We start from the raw sequence: 14,490 nt of genomic DNA, 5'->3' as shown, positions 1-14,490 counted from the left end.
CTACTATTAGCTGAAATGTTGCTGGAAAAAGTTCCCTGAAGCATTCCACCAACCCAGTTAAAAATAAAAAGAAAGAAAACTATATAAAACTGCTATCACACCTGTCAGGGGAAAGCATAAAACAGCGACACTGGGAAAGAAACAAAGCAAGACTGATTCCTTGCTTTTTTGCTTGCTGTCAATAACAATGGAAGACTGCTTGAAGATGGATGGCTCAACCCTAATGAAACAAATTCTGCTGCCGTGTTTCATCAGGTGTCATTAATGATCCAATGAATGTGAGGATCTGCTGGCTAAAAATGGCTTGTAAATCTCTCTGTCTCATTAAACCATTTTACCACAGGCAGTAAAAGGGAGGAAGGGGCATAAAGGAGGGACTGTCAATTATGAACTATGTCCATGACTAAACATGGCAAAAGTGTCTCTCATATACCATGGATAGAAAGCAATTTTGAAGAACCTGAAAAATCTTGCATTGGACCTTTAATGGCATGGAGACTACACTGGTCTGGGACAAGTGCTGGCATGTGGGCCTGGATCAATGCAAGTTTTTAAAACAAACTATTCTTCAGCAAAGCAAACTGGATAGAGTGACATCTGCAAAACACTGAAGCCATGCAGAAAATCTTCAAAAAGCTAAAAAATACTGCTATAATAAACTCCCCAAAGAAAGATTAATACCTCCTTCCAAATCTAACTAGCGATGTGAGAATTCAGACAAATGACTGATTAAATGGTTTAAAATACCTTAAAAGCTATCTAAAAAAAAGAAAAGAAAAGAAAAAAAATACATCCAAGTACAGCGGATGCTTAGCAGCATAACAAGATGAAGCATGTCATACAACTGTAGATAATGCAGTGCTTAAATATATGCCACCACTTTGCAGAGGAGAAATAACATTTTTTTTCTCTTCACAAACCGGAAACTCCTTTACACAACAGACCACTTCAGCTACCCAAGAGTATGTCTAGACCCTAACTAACCTTCCTGTTACAATATTTAACCCAGATCTGCGGCATACAGGGATGAAGCCCCGATAATGGCTCAGACAGTGGAAGAGTATAGTAGGTGAGGGCGGAATTAAGTGGCTGATGGCTGCTTGGCCATCTTGGCGGAATGTACTGGTGGTTCTGGACAACTACAGTGGAGGCAGAGCTGGGGCATTCATGGTAATGTAGGTGTTCATGTTATCCACCAGGGTCAGGGATATGGCAGCAACAGAAAGAGGCCTTGATAGTTGCCAGGATCACAGCTCTGCAATTGGCTCTTTCACCTCAGGGAAAAAAAGGGATGGAAATGGCTCTCACCAATTTCTGAAGAATCTAAAAAAAATAGCATTCCTCCAAACTACATCCCAACTGATGTACAACTTGGAATTCATCTCTCCTAAAACAGGGGACCACTGTCACACACAATCAAAAGTCAGGCAGCTTCCAAAATAACACACTCCCCCCAGTTAATTCTAGGGTCACAACTTCTCAAACTTTTAACGACCTTCTTCACAGCTGTTGCAACTTAGCTTACTAAAAGGTCTTCAACTAAGTTGCTTAGATCCCCAGTTCCTTCACCACGGCATCTCTTTTTATCCCTCAAACTAAGCTTAGGTCTTCCAATTACCACTGTAGACCCCATTACTTTACTGGGCAACCTCTTTTTATCCCTCAAAATAATCATTACACCAATCATGCTTTCTCAGTCCACTAGCCAAAGCTCTAGGAAGCACTACCATCTAGCATAAAAGACAATTATACTGCTACTTTCAATCAAAACTCCAAACAAATCTAATGAAAACAGCTCTACAGCCGTTTCCACAACAACCTAACCACAGTGCAGAAGCAAAATTCACACAAACTTTCTCTCTCAATTTTACTAAATGTAAACAAGAATGCTCTGAACTGATCCAAATATTCAGTCTCTCTTCTCAACTTAAAACCATCCTTTAGTTATTTACTTAATCTACCCCTTTCCCTTTTTTAACACACATACTCTTCGGTCTTTAGCTACTGTACATATTATGACTAGTACTTTTTACAGCTACACTACTTTAAACATTTATTAGGCTGCCTTGTATCTCATACAATCTCTTGTTTTACTATACTATCAATATCTGTAACCATTACAACACTGATCAGAGTCCTCTTGGCAGGCCTTAGTGTCCATTAGGAACAATGCTTATCCTGCTTAACAAATTTAAAAAAAAAAATTGCAATCCAGACGTAATTTCTGAGATACATGAATGAATGTTTAGATACATGAGTGAATGTTTACTGTGTCTTTGTCGGTGAAAAGAGTGGACTGCAGTTCGCTACACACAGTTAATAACAATATAATAAAATATACACAAAATAACTTGCCTTCTTTCTGTCTTCTTCATTCTCTATTGGATCGACTGCACAACAAGGCTTAGCATACAGCATGAAATCAAAGCGAGCATATTTGCAAAACCCGCAGGCATTGCAAAGAAATGGGTCTTTCTCATCATAATTAATTGATCTGAAAAGAAAAGGACAAATTTCATGTCATAGCAGACAAAGCATGCTGAAACACCAACTGTGAAGTAGCCTATTAGACAGCAGAACTTAAGCTTACTGTTTTTTTTTACTCATTTGCCCCCACTGCTTACCAGTCATTCACCCCTCTTTCTTCTCAGCTCAATGGTTCATTTGGCAAGCCATAGGGGATATTTGAGCTTTTTCCATTTTTGTCATACTCCCTTTGGGCATGTAAAGCTAAGTTACTCCAGGATGCAATGCAATGGGTTGACTGAGCTGGGATGTCTCCCCCCCCCATGACGGGTAAGGCAGCAAGCAACCCTCAACCCCGATATAAGGTACTGTAAAAACTGCCCTCCACAGTCTCCCCTAGAGAAGATCCTGCTGTGCATATGCCCTCAAACATATGCAACTACTTCACTCACAGAAGTCAGCAGTCTGTGCCACTTTATCCCCCTCCCTCCGACCAGTTATTCCAAAGACAGGGCTGTTAAATGATGCCTAGGTTGTACTCCGGGGGTTGGCATAATGGTTAATGTGTTTACCTCACAGACACAGTGTTTGATTCTCACCTTTGAAAGGCAAACTGTCTAGCTTAAAATGGCCCGAAAGGGCAGCTAGCCCTTGTACTTGCCTATGAGCCTCTCTCTATACCACAAAGCTGGGAAAGTCAGTCTTAATGCTACACAACACAATGTGATGACAGATCACAGAAACAAGGTCCACCAAATCTGCCCACTAGCTTACCAAGAGTATAAAAATTACAGCTACCTTATTTACAACCTCCTAATTACACTTAAGATGGACATAAGCCAGTTACATGAGATTCTGATTTCTCAAACCTTCCCACTACCACCTTCTGTGGAAAGATATGTAAACATCCACAAAACGTGTACTGTAAAGAAAGATGTTGACTTTTTTGGCTATTGAATACTCACAGGTGACCATCAGTTGCAAGTTATCACGTGTTATGACTCCAGACCTCCTTGCACAGTAGCACTCCCAGATGGAGCCAACTTTTCTAGCAAGAAAGAGAAATGGGATAGCAATGCAAGTGCCCCTGCCTGACTGTGGCCATCACTGGCAGAGTGGGAAGGGAAGTAATAAATCCTATGTAGAGGAGGCAGTGGAGCTGGGATGCCTATGCCAGGGCTTCTTCCTTAAACTCTACCTCCTGCTGAGGTACACAGCAGGTGTCATTCTAGGTGAGTGTGCACTGGATCCAATAAGTAATTTCCCTCATTTATCTACTCACTTACAGTAACAAAAGCTCCTGTAATGGCTTCAGCATCTCCAAATAGTTGCATTAAATTTCCAAGGCCCCTGAACATACCCACACGCTTCTCTGTGGAAGAAGCGAGTAGACAAATGTCTTGCATCCTCTTCCAATCAAGCAATCAAGAAGCACCTCAATATCTAATCAGACTTAGGGTTGCCTGGGAATACTGTCAGGGTTTAAAAAATGTGCCCTCACTTGAATCATCTGCAAGCTCATACTCTATTTTAAACTATGCTCTAAAAAAATCCTTTGACATTTCTCTTCTAGACCTATCAGTATTCTATATAAAATCATTGAGATTCACAGTGAAGTGCATCTAAGATCATAAGAGGTGATGCGCCTGTTTAGTCTTGTGGAATTCATTAAATAGGCAACAGCAGTACACGAAGACATGCTGACACTGCTTATCCTGACCATGTTAAGATATTCAAGACTATCTTACTTAAGTAAACAATTGACAAATTAACATAATTAAATTTCAAATGATATGTAAATCAGCAGGCAACACACTGGTAAGCAGCAGGACACACTTAAAAGTGGCAGCAACAGCAGTGCTTGCGCAACTATTTTTCCTGAGAGGGGTAGAGTAGAGCTCCCACAGGACTCCATACTGGGAACGCTTCTTTTCTGACTATTCCTCTCAGACATACAAGTTAGAAATTGGCTACAGATAATCAACTATGATAAAGACTGCAAAATGCATAAAATAATTTCTTCAAATCAAAGAGAGAGAAGTTATTGAGGGTGGTCAGCAAAAAATAAACACTGGGTGCAGTTGAAAAGACCTCTCTTTTAATTTCAGCAAATGCAGCATCATGAGACTCTCCAAGACGGGCATAAATTACGATTTAAAACAAATGGCTGAATCATTAAAAAACAAAAAAAAAACAAACAATAGTACAAATTTAAATTTTGGCCAGGATATACATAGAGTCAGGAAAGTTTATTCAGTAGCTCACCTAATTCTAAATTAGCACAGCTAGTCACTCCAGATATCCATGTAGCATTTGAACTCAGTAAAGTTTCAACAGCTGCCGCATTCTTTTTTCCCTCCATTTTTACAGCTTACTTAAAGATGAAGCTGTGTAGTCTACAAGCCAATGTCTGACCTAGTTCTGTTTGAAAAGCCCATGCCTGGAATTTGCTACTGGACGGGCTAACATCAAATCAGGGAACCCAAATATAAAATAAATATAAATACAAAACAGGGCCATATAATTAAACAACGCACTACACATACATGGATTAAGTTTCCATTCAGTAGCAAGGAAACCCAGCCAGTAGTTCCTCTGGAAAAAAAGTAGTAAGACATCCCCACAAGCAATCAAGCTTTCTGAAAACCAGCAGGTCAAAGGCTTGACAAATGAACCTATGAATACTTGAACTGCTGGTCCCAATTGCTTTAACCCCTCACAATTATTTAACACCTTTAGTGAATTATCCCTTGTGACATATGCAAATTTACATTTATATAAAAGTAATCAAACTGCATTAAGTTCATGTTTACAAACATTATACTTCACATACATTGCTATATAGCATATAACATAAGCAACATTACATACATTATTTAATTTCTGCCCTCTGCCCTTATTTTTTAAACAAAAATCTTTATTAATAAAATATAAATCATACATTTATAAAAATGGAAACAAACCACACCAACACTATTCTAGTTGCAAGCATTTAAAATCATAAACCATACTTACAGTCCCAGTTGCAAACATTATACATCACTTATAACCTATCCAATCATTTTCAGTCAAAATATCACATAGCTCATTTAAGTCCTGCCTTCTTTTAAACCTCATTCCTCCACTGTACTATTCCCACAATTTCCATTTTTCCTATGTAGCTTGCTCCTACCCTTTTTTAAAAATCTCAATTCCAGTTGTTTTATCCATGTTACTATACATTCACTGCTTCTACTACAGCTAGTTTAGATTTTGAGTTCCATTTTTTAATAATTGCTTTTTTTGGCAGCCACCATCATGTTACTATACATTCACTGCTTCTAGTACAGCTAGTTTAGATTTCGAGTTCCATTTTTTAGTAATTGCTTTTTTGGCAGCCACCATAATTAGACACAGCAAGGCCTTACCATGTCTAGGAAATTCTAATTATATATCGCAGCTCAGAAAAATCATTTACCTCGTCACACCAATCTGCCCACCCAGCATCTCCGACAGTGCATCCCGCAGGGAATCAAACTCTGCAGTCATAGCAATCCCAGAAAATATGTTGCCAATTACTTCTTTCTTCCCTGTCACACCTCCAACATTTGCTGTCTACCTGATGAAAAATTCTCTGGAGTCTACTTGAGGTATAAAAATATCTATGTAAACATTTTCAAGCAAAAAATCCTACATCTTCTAGATTTTGTTTCATATTTGGGTGATATACATATATATTCCCATTGTTTCTTTCTGAAATGCTTATCCAATCTCTCTTCCTAATCCTGTCTAACCTCCTCTAATTGAATCTTAAAATTCTTGGCATCTTCCCATTCTATCATCTTTCCCTCTCTAGTTATTTGCTCCCAATACATTGGTTCCTTTGCCAGTTTTCTCCAATAAATTCCAGCCCCCTTTTATCAATTGTCTATATCCCTAACTGCGGTCATCCCTATAGGCAGAATCTCCTTTCTCCATTCCCATGTTTGCTTAGTTCTTATGATACTTTCTGCGACTTTACAGGTATAATATTTTGTATGATTATTGTTATTCTCCTTAAAGGCCTGCACCCAAAATCCCAGTCTCTCCTTATTTCTTGAGCCCCCCCCATTTCATCATCATCTCTTTCCACTTTGAATTACAGTTTTCTGCTTGTGCTATGTAAAGCAGCCTCAAACCAGGTAATCCCAATCAACCCTGTTCTACTGGGAGAATCATCTTATCCTAGTTGACTCTTGCAGTCTTCCACTCCCACATAAAATCCTTCAGCTCTTTATTAACTTCTATCCACAAGTTCTCATCTGGTTGATAGAAACATGCCTGACCTGTGCATACAACAAATGGACAAACATTTTAACTGCTTGTATCTTACTATGCATATCCATATAATAAAGCTTCCATTTTCTCAGGTTTTTATCATTTTTTTCTTTAGTCTCTTCCCACATATCCTTTAGCTGCCACACCAGAATCATATCAATCCATACTCCTAAATACTTTGTTCCATCATGTCCCCATAAATATGGACATTGTTGAACCAATTCATGTGTGGGTACATAATTTACCACTATTGCTTTTGTTTCAGCTTCATTAACTGCGTACCCTGAAAAGATTTGAAACTATCTCAAAATGTTCTACACTACTGTAATGTCTTTTTTTTTATTTTGTCAAGTATAACATTATATCATCTGCAAATTGGGCCAGCTTTTCTTGACTACCAAACCAATTACATCCTTGAATTTCTGAGTCCCTTATTGCCAATAGTTCTAAATATAATGCAAATAACAAAGGGGAAAGTGGACACCCATGCCTGGTTCCTAAGCTCAAGCAGAAATTGTCAGAGAGGACCCCACTCACTTTAATTTTTGCCTCTGATCCCTCAAATATCCTCCTAATCAACCTTATATTTTTTTTGGGAAATGTAAATGCTTCCACTGCCCTGCTCATTAAAGTCTCAGCTTACTCTGTCAATTGCTTTCCCTGCATCAAGACCCACCAACAACAATGGTGTTTTCTTACATTATGCTTCCCTCTAGATCATCAATGCTCTGTTAATGTTGTCAAATGTTTGCCTCCCATCCACAAAACCACACTAACCCATATCTAGCAATGTTGGCATCACTTTTGCCATTCTTTTTGCCATTATAAATATAAACACTTTATAATCATGGTTTAGTATTGAAATGGGCCTGTATGAAGCTGGATCTCATAGATATTTACCCTCTTTAGGTATCACAGCTACCACTGCTTTCTTCTAGGATGCTGGTACTTCTCCTCCTCCTCCAATACTGTTAAACAAAACTTTCCAGATCCTTATCAGTTTATTCCCTCATAGCTTCCAAACTTCAACAGGAATACCATCTATTCTTGGGGACTTTCCTGTACACTGGTTATATCATTACATTATCTCATCTCCTCCTATCCTAACCATTAGTAATTGAGCCTCACTTACCTCTAAACTTGGCATACTTAATTTTTCTACAAACAGTTCCACTTGTATCTTTTCTTGACTTTCACATTTCTCTGCTTTATACAGACTTTCACAGAACTTCCGAAATATTTCTAATACTTCTACAGGACTATGTTTTACCTTCCTTGTTATAGGTTCCCTATGACGGACAACAGCCCTTTCTATTTTCTGTTGTCTGAGTCGTTGTGCTAAAAGTTTTTGTGCTCTGGTGTGATTATCAAAAAAAAAAAAAAAAAAAAACAGGTGCTTAACAGCAATCTTTCTACACCCGTGTATATTACTGAGGCAATCCCTTACTATCTGCTTTGCATTCGACAGTTGATCCTCTTCTAGTTCTGTGAAATTCCCTCTACTCTGCAATACTTAAACATTTATCAGTCCCTCTAAATAATTCTTGTTACTTCTTAACCTAGCTCCCTTTCTTTTATTTCTACCCTGTTTTTAAACATAACCTTAATTTTATTCCACGCCCTAGCTATACTTTCAGAAGTAATTTCTATCCTCTCAAATAGCTCTTGAATAATCTCCATTACCCAAGTTTCTTAAATTCCTCTCTTTTCAACAGACAGGTAAAAAAGCAGCAGTCTCTCACTTTCACTTCATTAACCTGTGTTTTTATTTTAGTTATTGGTGCATGATCTGAAGTAGTTACTGGGTGCATATCAAGACCTTTAAATTAAATGTACATGTTCCTGTGACATGTAAATTCCATCTAGCATAGCTCAGTTTTTATATCTTGGGGAACAGATATGCAAAGTCAGTCCGAACTCCTATTACTGAATTCACATTTTCCATTCCAAGTATTTTCATAAATTTCTTCAAAAATCTACCCTCCCTTTGTTATACTTTCCCTTCTGCCCCCCCAAACACATCTTCATTGCTGCAAATCACACTCCAGTTCCCACCTATAAGTAATATTACTTGCTGAAAACGGATTTATCCCAGAATTTTCTTTAACTCCATTATAGCAGTTTTAGGTGAAATACAAATACATGCCAGTGTAATCCTCCTCCCTTGCCAAAAGCCCCTTAGCACTACAAATCTGCCATTATTATCTTTATCATCCTGTTCTATCACTATTGCAGCTACTCTTGCAATTAATATAAGTACTCCTCTTTTCCTCTGTTCCACATATTCCACTGAATAACCATACTGAAAACCTTTCTTTATCAAATTCACATGTTCATTTCTTTCCAAGTTTGACTCCTGTAACATCGCTATTTGCACTCTATATTTTTGAGTTCCCTGTTCTTTCTTTTTTGTATCTACCTGTGAGACCATTAACATTTAAAGCTATTACAGAAAGCATTGTATTAAAAAGTTATTATTCCTACCTTTTACGTACACCTTTTTTGTTAAATGTCTAATCCCAGCTTTTGTATTATATGCATACACAGTTGGTAGATTGAACTTTTATATAATTATTTCTTGTCATATCCATTTGAGCCTATGGCACATCTTACAAAACTTTTTGTTTTATTGAAATTTCTCAAACAGAAAAACACACCCTAATACACCTCTAAAACCTATTAATTTAATACTAACATACAAAACTATATACATCTTCAAATATTGAAGTTTACCCTCCTACTAGGAACAAATGTCCCAAACTGACAGCCAAACACTCAAACTTGAGTTAACCTAAAAGAAAGGTTATCAATGCTAAGATGCATGGTGCAGCATGTTCATCTACCAAGTGCTAACTGTTTTTGTCTCATCTTTACAGCTCCCCCAGCTAGGAAAACCCCTGAATGATTTCAGAGAAAATTGTGTCTTAAACAACGCCCCAGCCAATCACTCTCCACCAGACTGGAACCAATTTCTCTTTTAGATTGTCTCCATGGAGACGTGAGAACCAGTCAACTTCTCTATCAGACTGTTTCCATGGGGCATAAGAGCCAGATACAGAACTGCTACTAAGCATACATTCATTTACTAGAAAAAAGCCTTGTAATATTCAATATTCTTTTTCATTTACTTGCTTTCTCTTAAAACTTGTTACTAAAATCAATTTAAGGTCCTTAAATCCAGTCACTCCCCCGTGACAGAATGAGAAAAAGCACATTAATTTTTCTTTTGTCATGCTCTTTTAACCAAGCTTTTTTTACATTATAGTGCCTACATTTCTTAAAACTGAGCAAGGAGACAGAAGAGAGGACGGAAAAAAAATAACAGCAGCACCTATTTACAATCCTCATTACAGTTAAAAATAACTGAGAAAACATACTCTACAACATGCAAAGAAAACCATACACCACAAAAATTATGTAAATTAAACTTTAAGCACCAGTCACCACACTCCAGCAGTAGTCAAGCTATCCCTTTATTTCCAAGTTCCACACATAAATAGGACTGAAAAGTACTTAAAAAACAAAGACAGGCAAATAGATGAAACTTGTAAATTGTGTTAAGCGCTTTTCGTCCGGATTTTATCCAGACTTCTTCAGACAAGCAGAATACATTCAAACAACAGCTTAAAAATACCCTCCCTCCTCATGCAGTGTTGACCTATCAGGTTTGTTCTGTTCAAACACTACAGATGTAAAGGTATATTTCCTTACCGCTCATTTGAGCATAACCTAAGGTTAACGTTGTCTTTATTAAGGGAAAAATAAGGATACTAAAGTGGGTGTCTACCTTGAACCCCGTACTATTACACTGGGTGCATTATTTATCGCCTAGTACTGTAATCTGTTTTTATTTTAGTTTTATACTATGCTCATTCAGTTAAATCATATGTTGTATTTTAAAGACCTATGTTATACAGTTTGTGTTCTACTAAGGTCGATGCCACTAACCTAAATGTACTATGTACATCTAAAAAGGTTTTTGACTCTGCAACCAGTCTACTTTTCTTGTAATTAATATCAAATATAAGTGGTTACATGAATAAAATACTCTATCTTAAATAACTTAAATATATAATAGTATACAATCAATAAAACATCTACAGTTTGTCAATGTTAATAAATATTTGCCATACATACATAAAATGTTAGTGTTCAAAATTATAGAAACCGTACTACCAGTTCTTAAAAAGTTATTAAATAATCCTTCAAACTCTTATAAAATTGTTTTCTAAAATTTAAATGTAACATTTTTTTAAATTTTTATAGAATTCTTTATCCATTTTTTTTTTGAAAAAACATGTTTTTAATGATGTTTTGAAAACCAGTAACTGTTAAAATATCTTTAAATGGTGTTCTGTAACTGCATCCCTCAGGGTCTGTAAAACTAATTTTTTGTCTGTGTGTATATAGTCTTGTTGCTACCTCTAAATAAAAGGTGAACCTAGAAGACAGACCTTAAAGTTCTCATTTTCACCTAAATAAACTCTTGAGTTTCAGTATACATGAAATGGAGTATGTTTCGTTAAGTCTTGGTTCACTACAAGCATCTAATTGTAGTTGCCAGTTAAGTTCACTTCTTTCTAGTAACAGTTTAATCAGGCTGTCATCTGTGCGTTTCTTGTTCACTTCTTGGGTTATATGGGAAATAACTTTAAACTTGAAACTATGGTCAATATTAAGGTCGCAATGTCTAGCTACAGCATTGTCTGTTGTTTTCTTTTTAATAGCATATATATGCACATAAATCCTGTCCCTCAATCGGCGGTCAGTTTTACTGACGTAGAATGCTGGACATTGTTGACATTGGGCTAAATACACAACTGATCTGGTGTTACAATTGTATACGTCTCTAATGTAGAAGTTCTCCTTTCTAATGACAAAACATTTTTCACTATCTATGTATCTACAATACTTACATGTGCCACATCTGTGTGTACCCGCATTGTTCCTGTTTGGTTTGTAAGGTGTTTCTAGTAAATTTTTCAAATTGAAACCACGTCTAAAAGTAATAATGGGAAATTCACCTAATTTGTTAAACAAGTCTTTATCCATTGACAAGTAGTACCAGTATTTCCTTACTGTTCTTTGAATGTCTAAGGCTACTAGACTGTATGTTAAAATTAATGAAAGGGAAAAACTTTTACTAGTGTCTGTAGATTGGTCAAAAGCTACTGTAGTCTCCCTCACTTCTTGTACTGTATGTACTTCTTCTATGGTTAAACTACTTGTTAGTGTGACAATGTGGTTGTCCAAAATCGGTTTGTACACTCCTGTACTACTTTTCACCTTTACTTCATGAAAAATATTTGATAAAAACCAGTTGGGGTACCCTCTGTGTGTGAACATCTCATGTAGTAACCTACATTCTTCACTAAAATCCTTTTCCATGCTTGTCATTCTAGCTGCACGTACCAGTTGCCCCTTTACAACTGATTTTTTCTGGTGTAGGGGATATGAACTGGAAAAGTGCAGAAACGAGTCTGAATAAGAACTTTTCCTATAAATTTTTGCAGTGTATCTGACTTCCTGTCTATTTTGCACAGTTCCACATCTAAGAAGTGGATCTTGTGTTCTTGATAGTTTTTAGTAAACTTCAAGAAGGCCCCTGTTGTGTTGAAGAATTTCACTAAGCTGTCAGCTGTGGAACTGTCCCCATTAATTATAAGAAAAATGTCGCCCAGGAACCTTGTGTAAAAACCTATTCTTTCTTTCCATTGGCTTGTAAATACAAAGTTAGTTTCCCAGTATGCTATCACTAAATTGGAGAAGCCTGCCCCACATGGGGACCCCATAGCAAATCCAATTTTTTGGAGGAACAATCTATTGTTAAATGAAATGTAGTTATTTTACAAAATAATGTCCAAAAGTTGTTCTGTCAATCTGAGGTCATTATTAGTTGCCCCTTTGTTCTTCATAAATTCAGTAACACATTCTATGCCTAGATCTTGAAGTATGGAGGAGTATAAGTCACATACATCAACTGTAAGAAAAAAGACAAAAATTATACTATTAAGAAAAAAATTTTTTTCTTTACTTAAGTTAACTTTCTCCCCTCTCTTTGATCCCCCAAAGTATTTGTCCTAACATTAATGACATGAAGTAGGGCATATACTTTAGTGTCCCCCTCAAGTCCAACAAATTCTGAAAAAGTCCAATATTTCCAGATTTTCTTGTTCTGTCATATTTCACAAATATAATTATTACATTGTAATCCCACATTAAGTTACTTGTTTCATTACTGTTCATCTCCATCTCCCAAATTCTGTCTTTGCTTCTTTTCCAATGTGCTCCACTCTTTCTCTCCATTTTCCACTGAAACAGTGGAAAAGATTTTACAGGTACTCTCTGTGGTCTTTATTACCAAAAGAACAAGAAGCAGAATTTCGGTTTCACAGCTCACTTTTTGTTAGACAAACTTCAGTATTTTCTCCTTAGCATGGTCTTCATCAAAAAATGATTTTGTCCCTCCAGGGAAGAATACCTTGAAGACAGCTGGGTACAGCAGTTTGAATCTCAGACCTGCGTCTCGACATTCCCTGAACAGTGGAATGAATTTACTCCTCTCATGCCTGGTATACGAGTAATCATCACACACACGCTCACACACACACACACTCTCCCTCCCTCACACACACACACACACACACACACACACACACACACACACACACACACACACACACACTCTCCCTCACACACACACACACTCTCCCTCACACACACACACACACACTCTCCCTCACACACACACACACACTCTCCCTCACACACACACACACTCTCCCTCACACACACACTCTCTCTCACACACACACACACTCTCCCTCACACACACACACTCTCACTCGCCCTCACACACACACACACACACTCGCCCTCACACACACACTCACACTCCCTCACACACTCACACTCCCTCACACACACGCACTCTCACTCTCACTCTCACTCTCACTCTAGTTCTTTCACTTCTTCCACTCAGTTTAAACAGTGGATGATGGCACTCAGCACAGCACAGTGCAATGCTGCATTCATCAATGAAGATGCTTTTGATTTCAAATTTTCTACAGATCCTTAGTACAATCCTCCTACCAGTTACATCTGGACAAACTACAGAGTTAAAGAGCAGTACATCACTGCAAGTCAAAGGCAATCTCATAGGCAATCTAGACAGACTACTTTGCTACCTACATGGTGTGGTGCTCATATCAAATTTTCTCTATCCACACTTATTAGTTAGTAGGCATCCAAACCAATACTTTACCTACAAGCCTAAACACTCCCCCTTAGCAGTTGCACTAAGAGGATCTGGTCTTATGCTAAGATGTACATTGCTCCTCGTGTGGAGACTTGTATTAATGTCCTGTGTGCCATCCCCTCCTTTTTTTATCCTTGAATGTTTGGCTAGGGATGACTTGCAACTCTCCCTTCTCCAAGGCTATCAAATATTAGCCAAAACCTTGTCAACCTCCACAGTGCCTTCTTTAGGCAATATCAGTCTTTTAAAGCTTTAACAGAATCTAGAACAGCATTACAGTATTGAATGCTAGCAGCCTAAACAATAAAACAACACCCTGTAGGCACACTAACCCTGGAAAATGCTGATATATGCACTGTCGCAGAGACTTGATTCAAGATCAGTGAAAGCTCACCATTAGTGTATGGATTCAATAACTATCACAAGAACTGGCCCACCACATTAGGAGGATTACACTAAAGGTGGAGATG

At 37.5% G+C, this 14,490-nt stretch overlaps 1 protein-coding gene across 1 annotated transcript in view; it reads right to left on the bottom strand.

Annotated features, from left to right (window-relative positions):
* UBR4 (ubiquitin protein ligase E3 component n-recognin 4) overlaps positions 1–14,490 on the bottom strand; it is a 3,959,899-nt gene that overhangs the window by 881,020 nt on the left and 3,064,389 nt on the right. Inside the window, 1 exon segment of the mRNA XM_044087073.1 lies at positions 2,356–2,494. Within this exon segment, the coding sequence (XP_043943008.1) occupies positions 2,356–2,494 (139 nt within the window).

Source organism: Protopterus annectens, chromosome 1.part1 (assembly GCF_019279795.1).
Source record: "Protopterus annectens isolate FY-2018-M chromosome 1.part1, PAN1.0, whole genome shotgun sequence".
NCBI classification, from domain to species: Eukaryota; Metazoa; Chordata; order Ceratodontiformes; family Protopteridae; genus Protopterus; species Protopterus annectens.
Note: the sequence above shows the minus strand (reverse complement) of the source record. Positions and strands in the feature narration are given on the sequence as shown.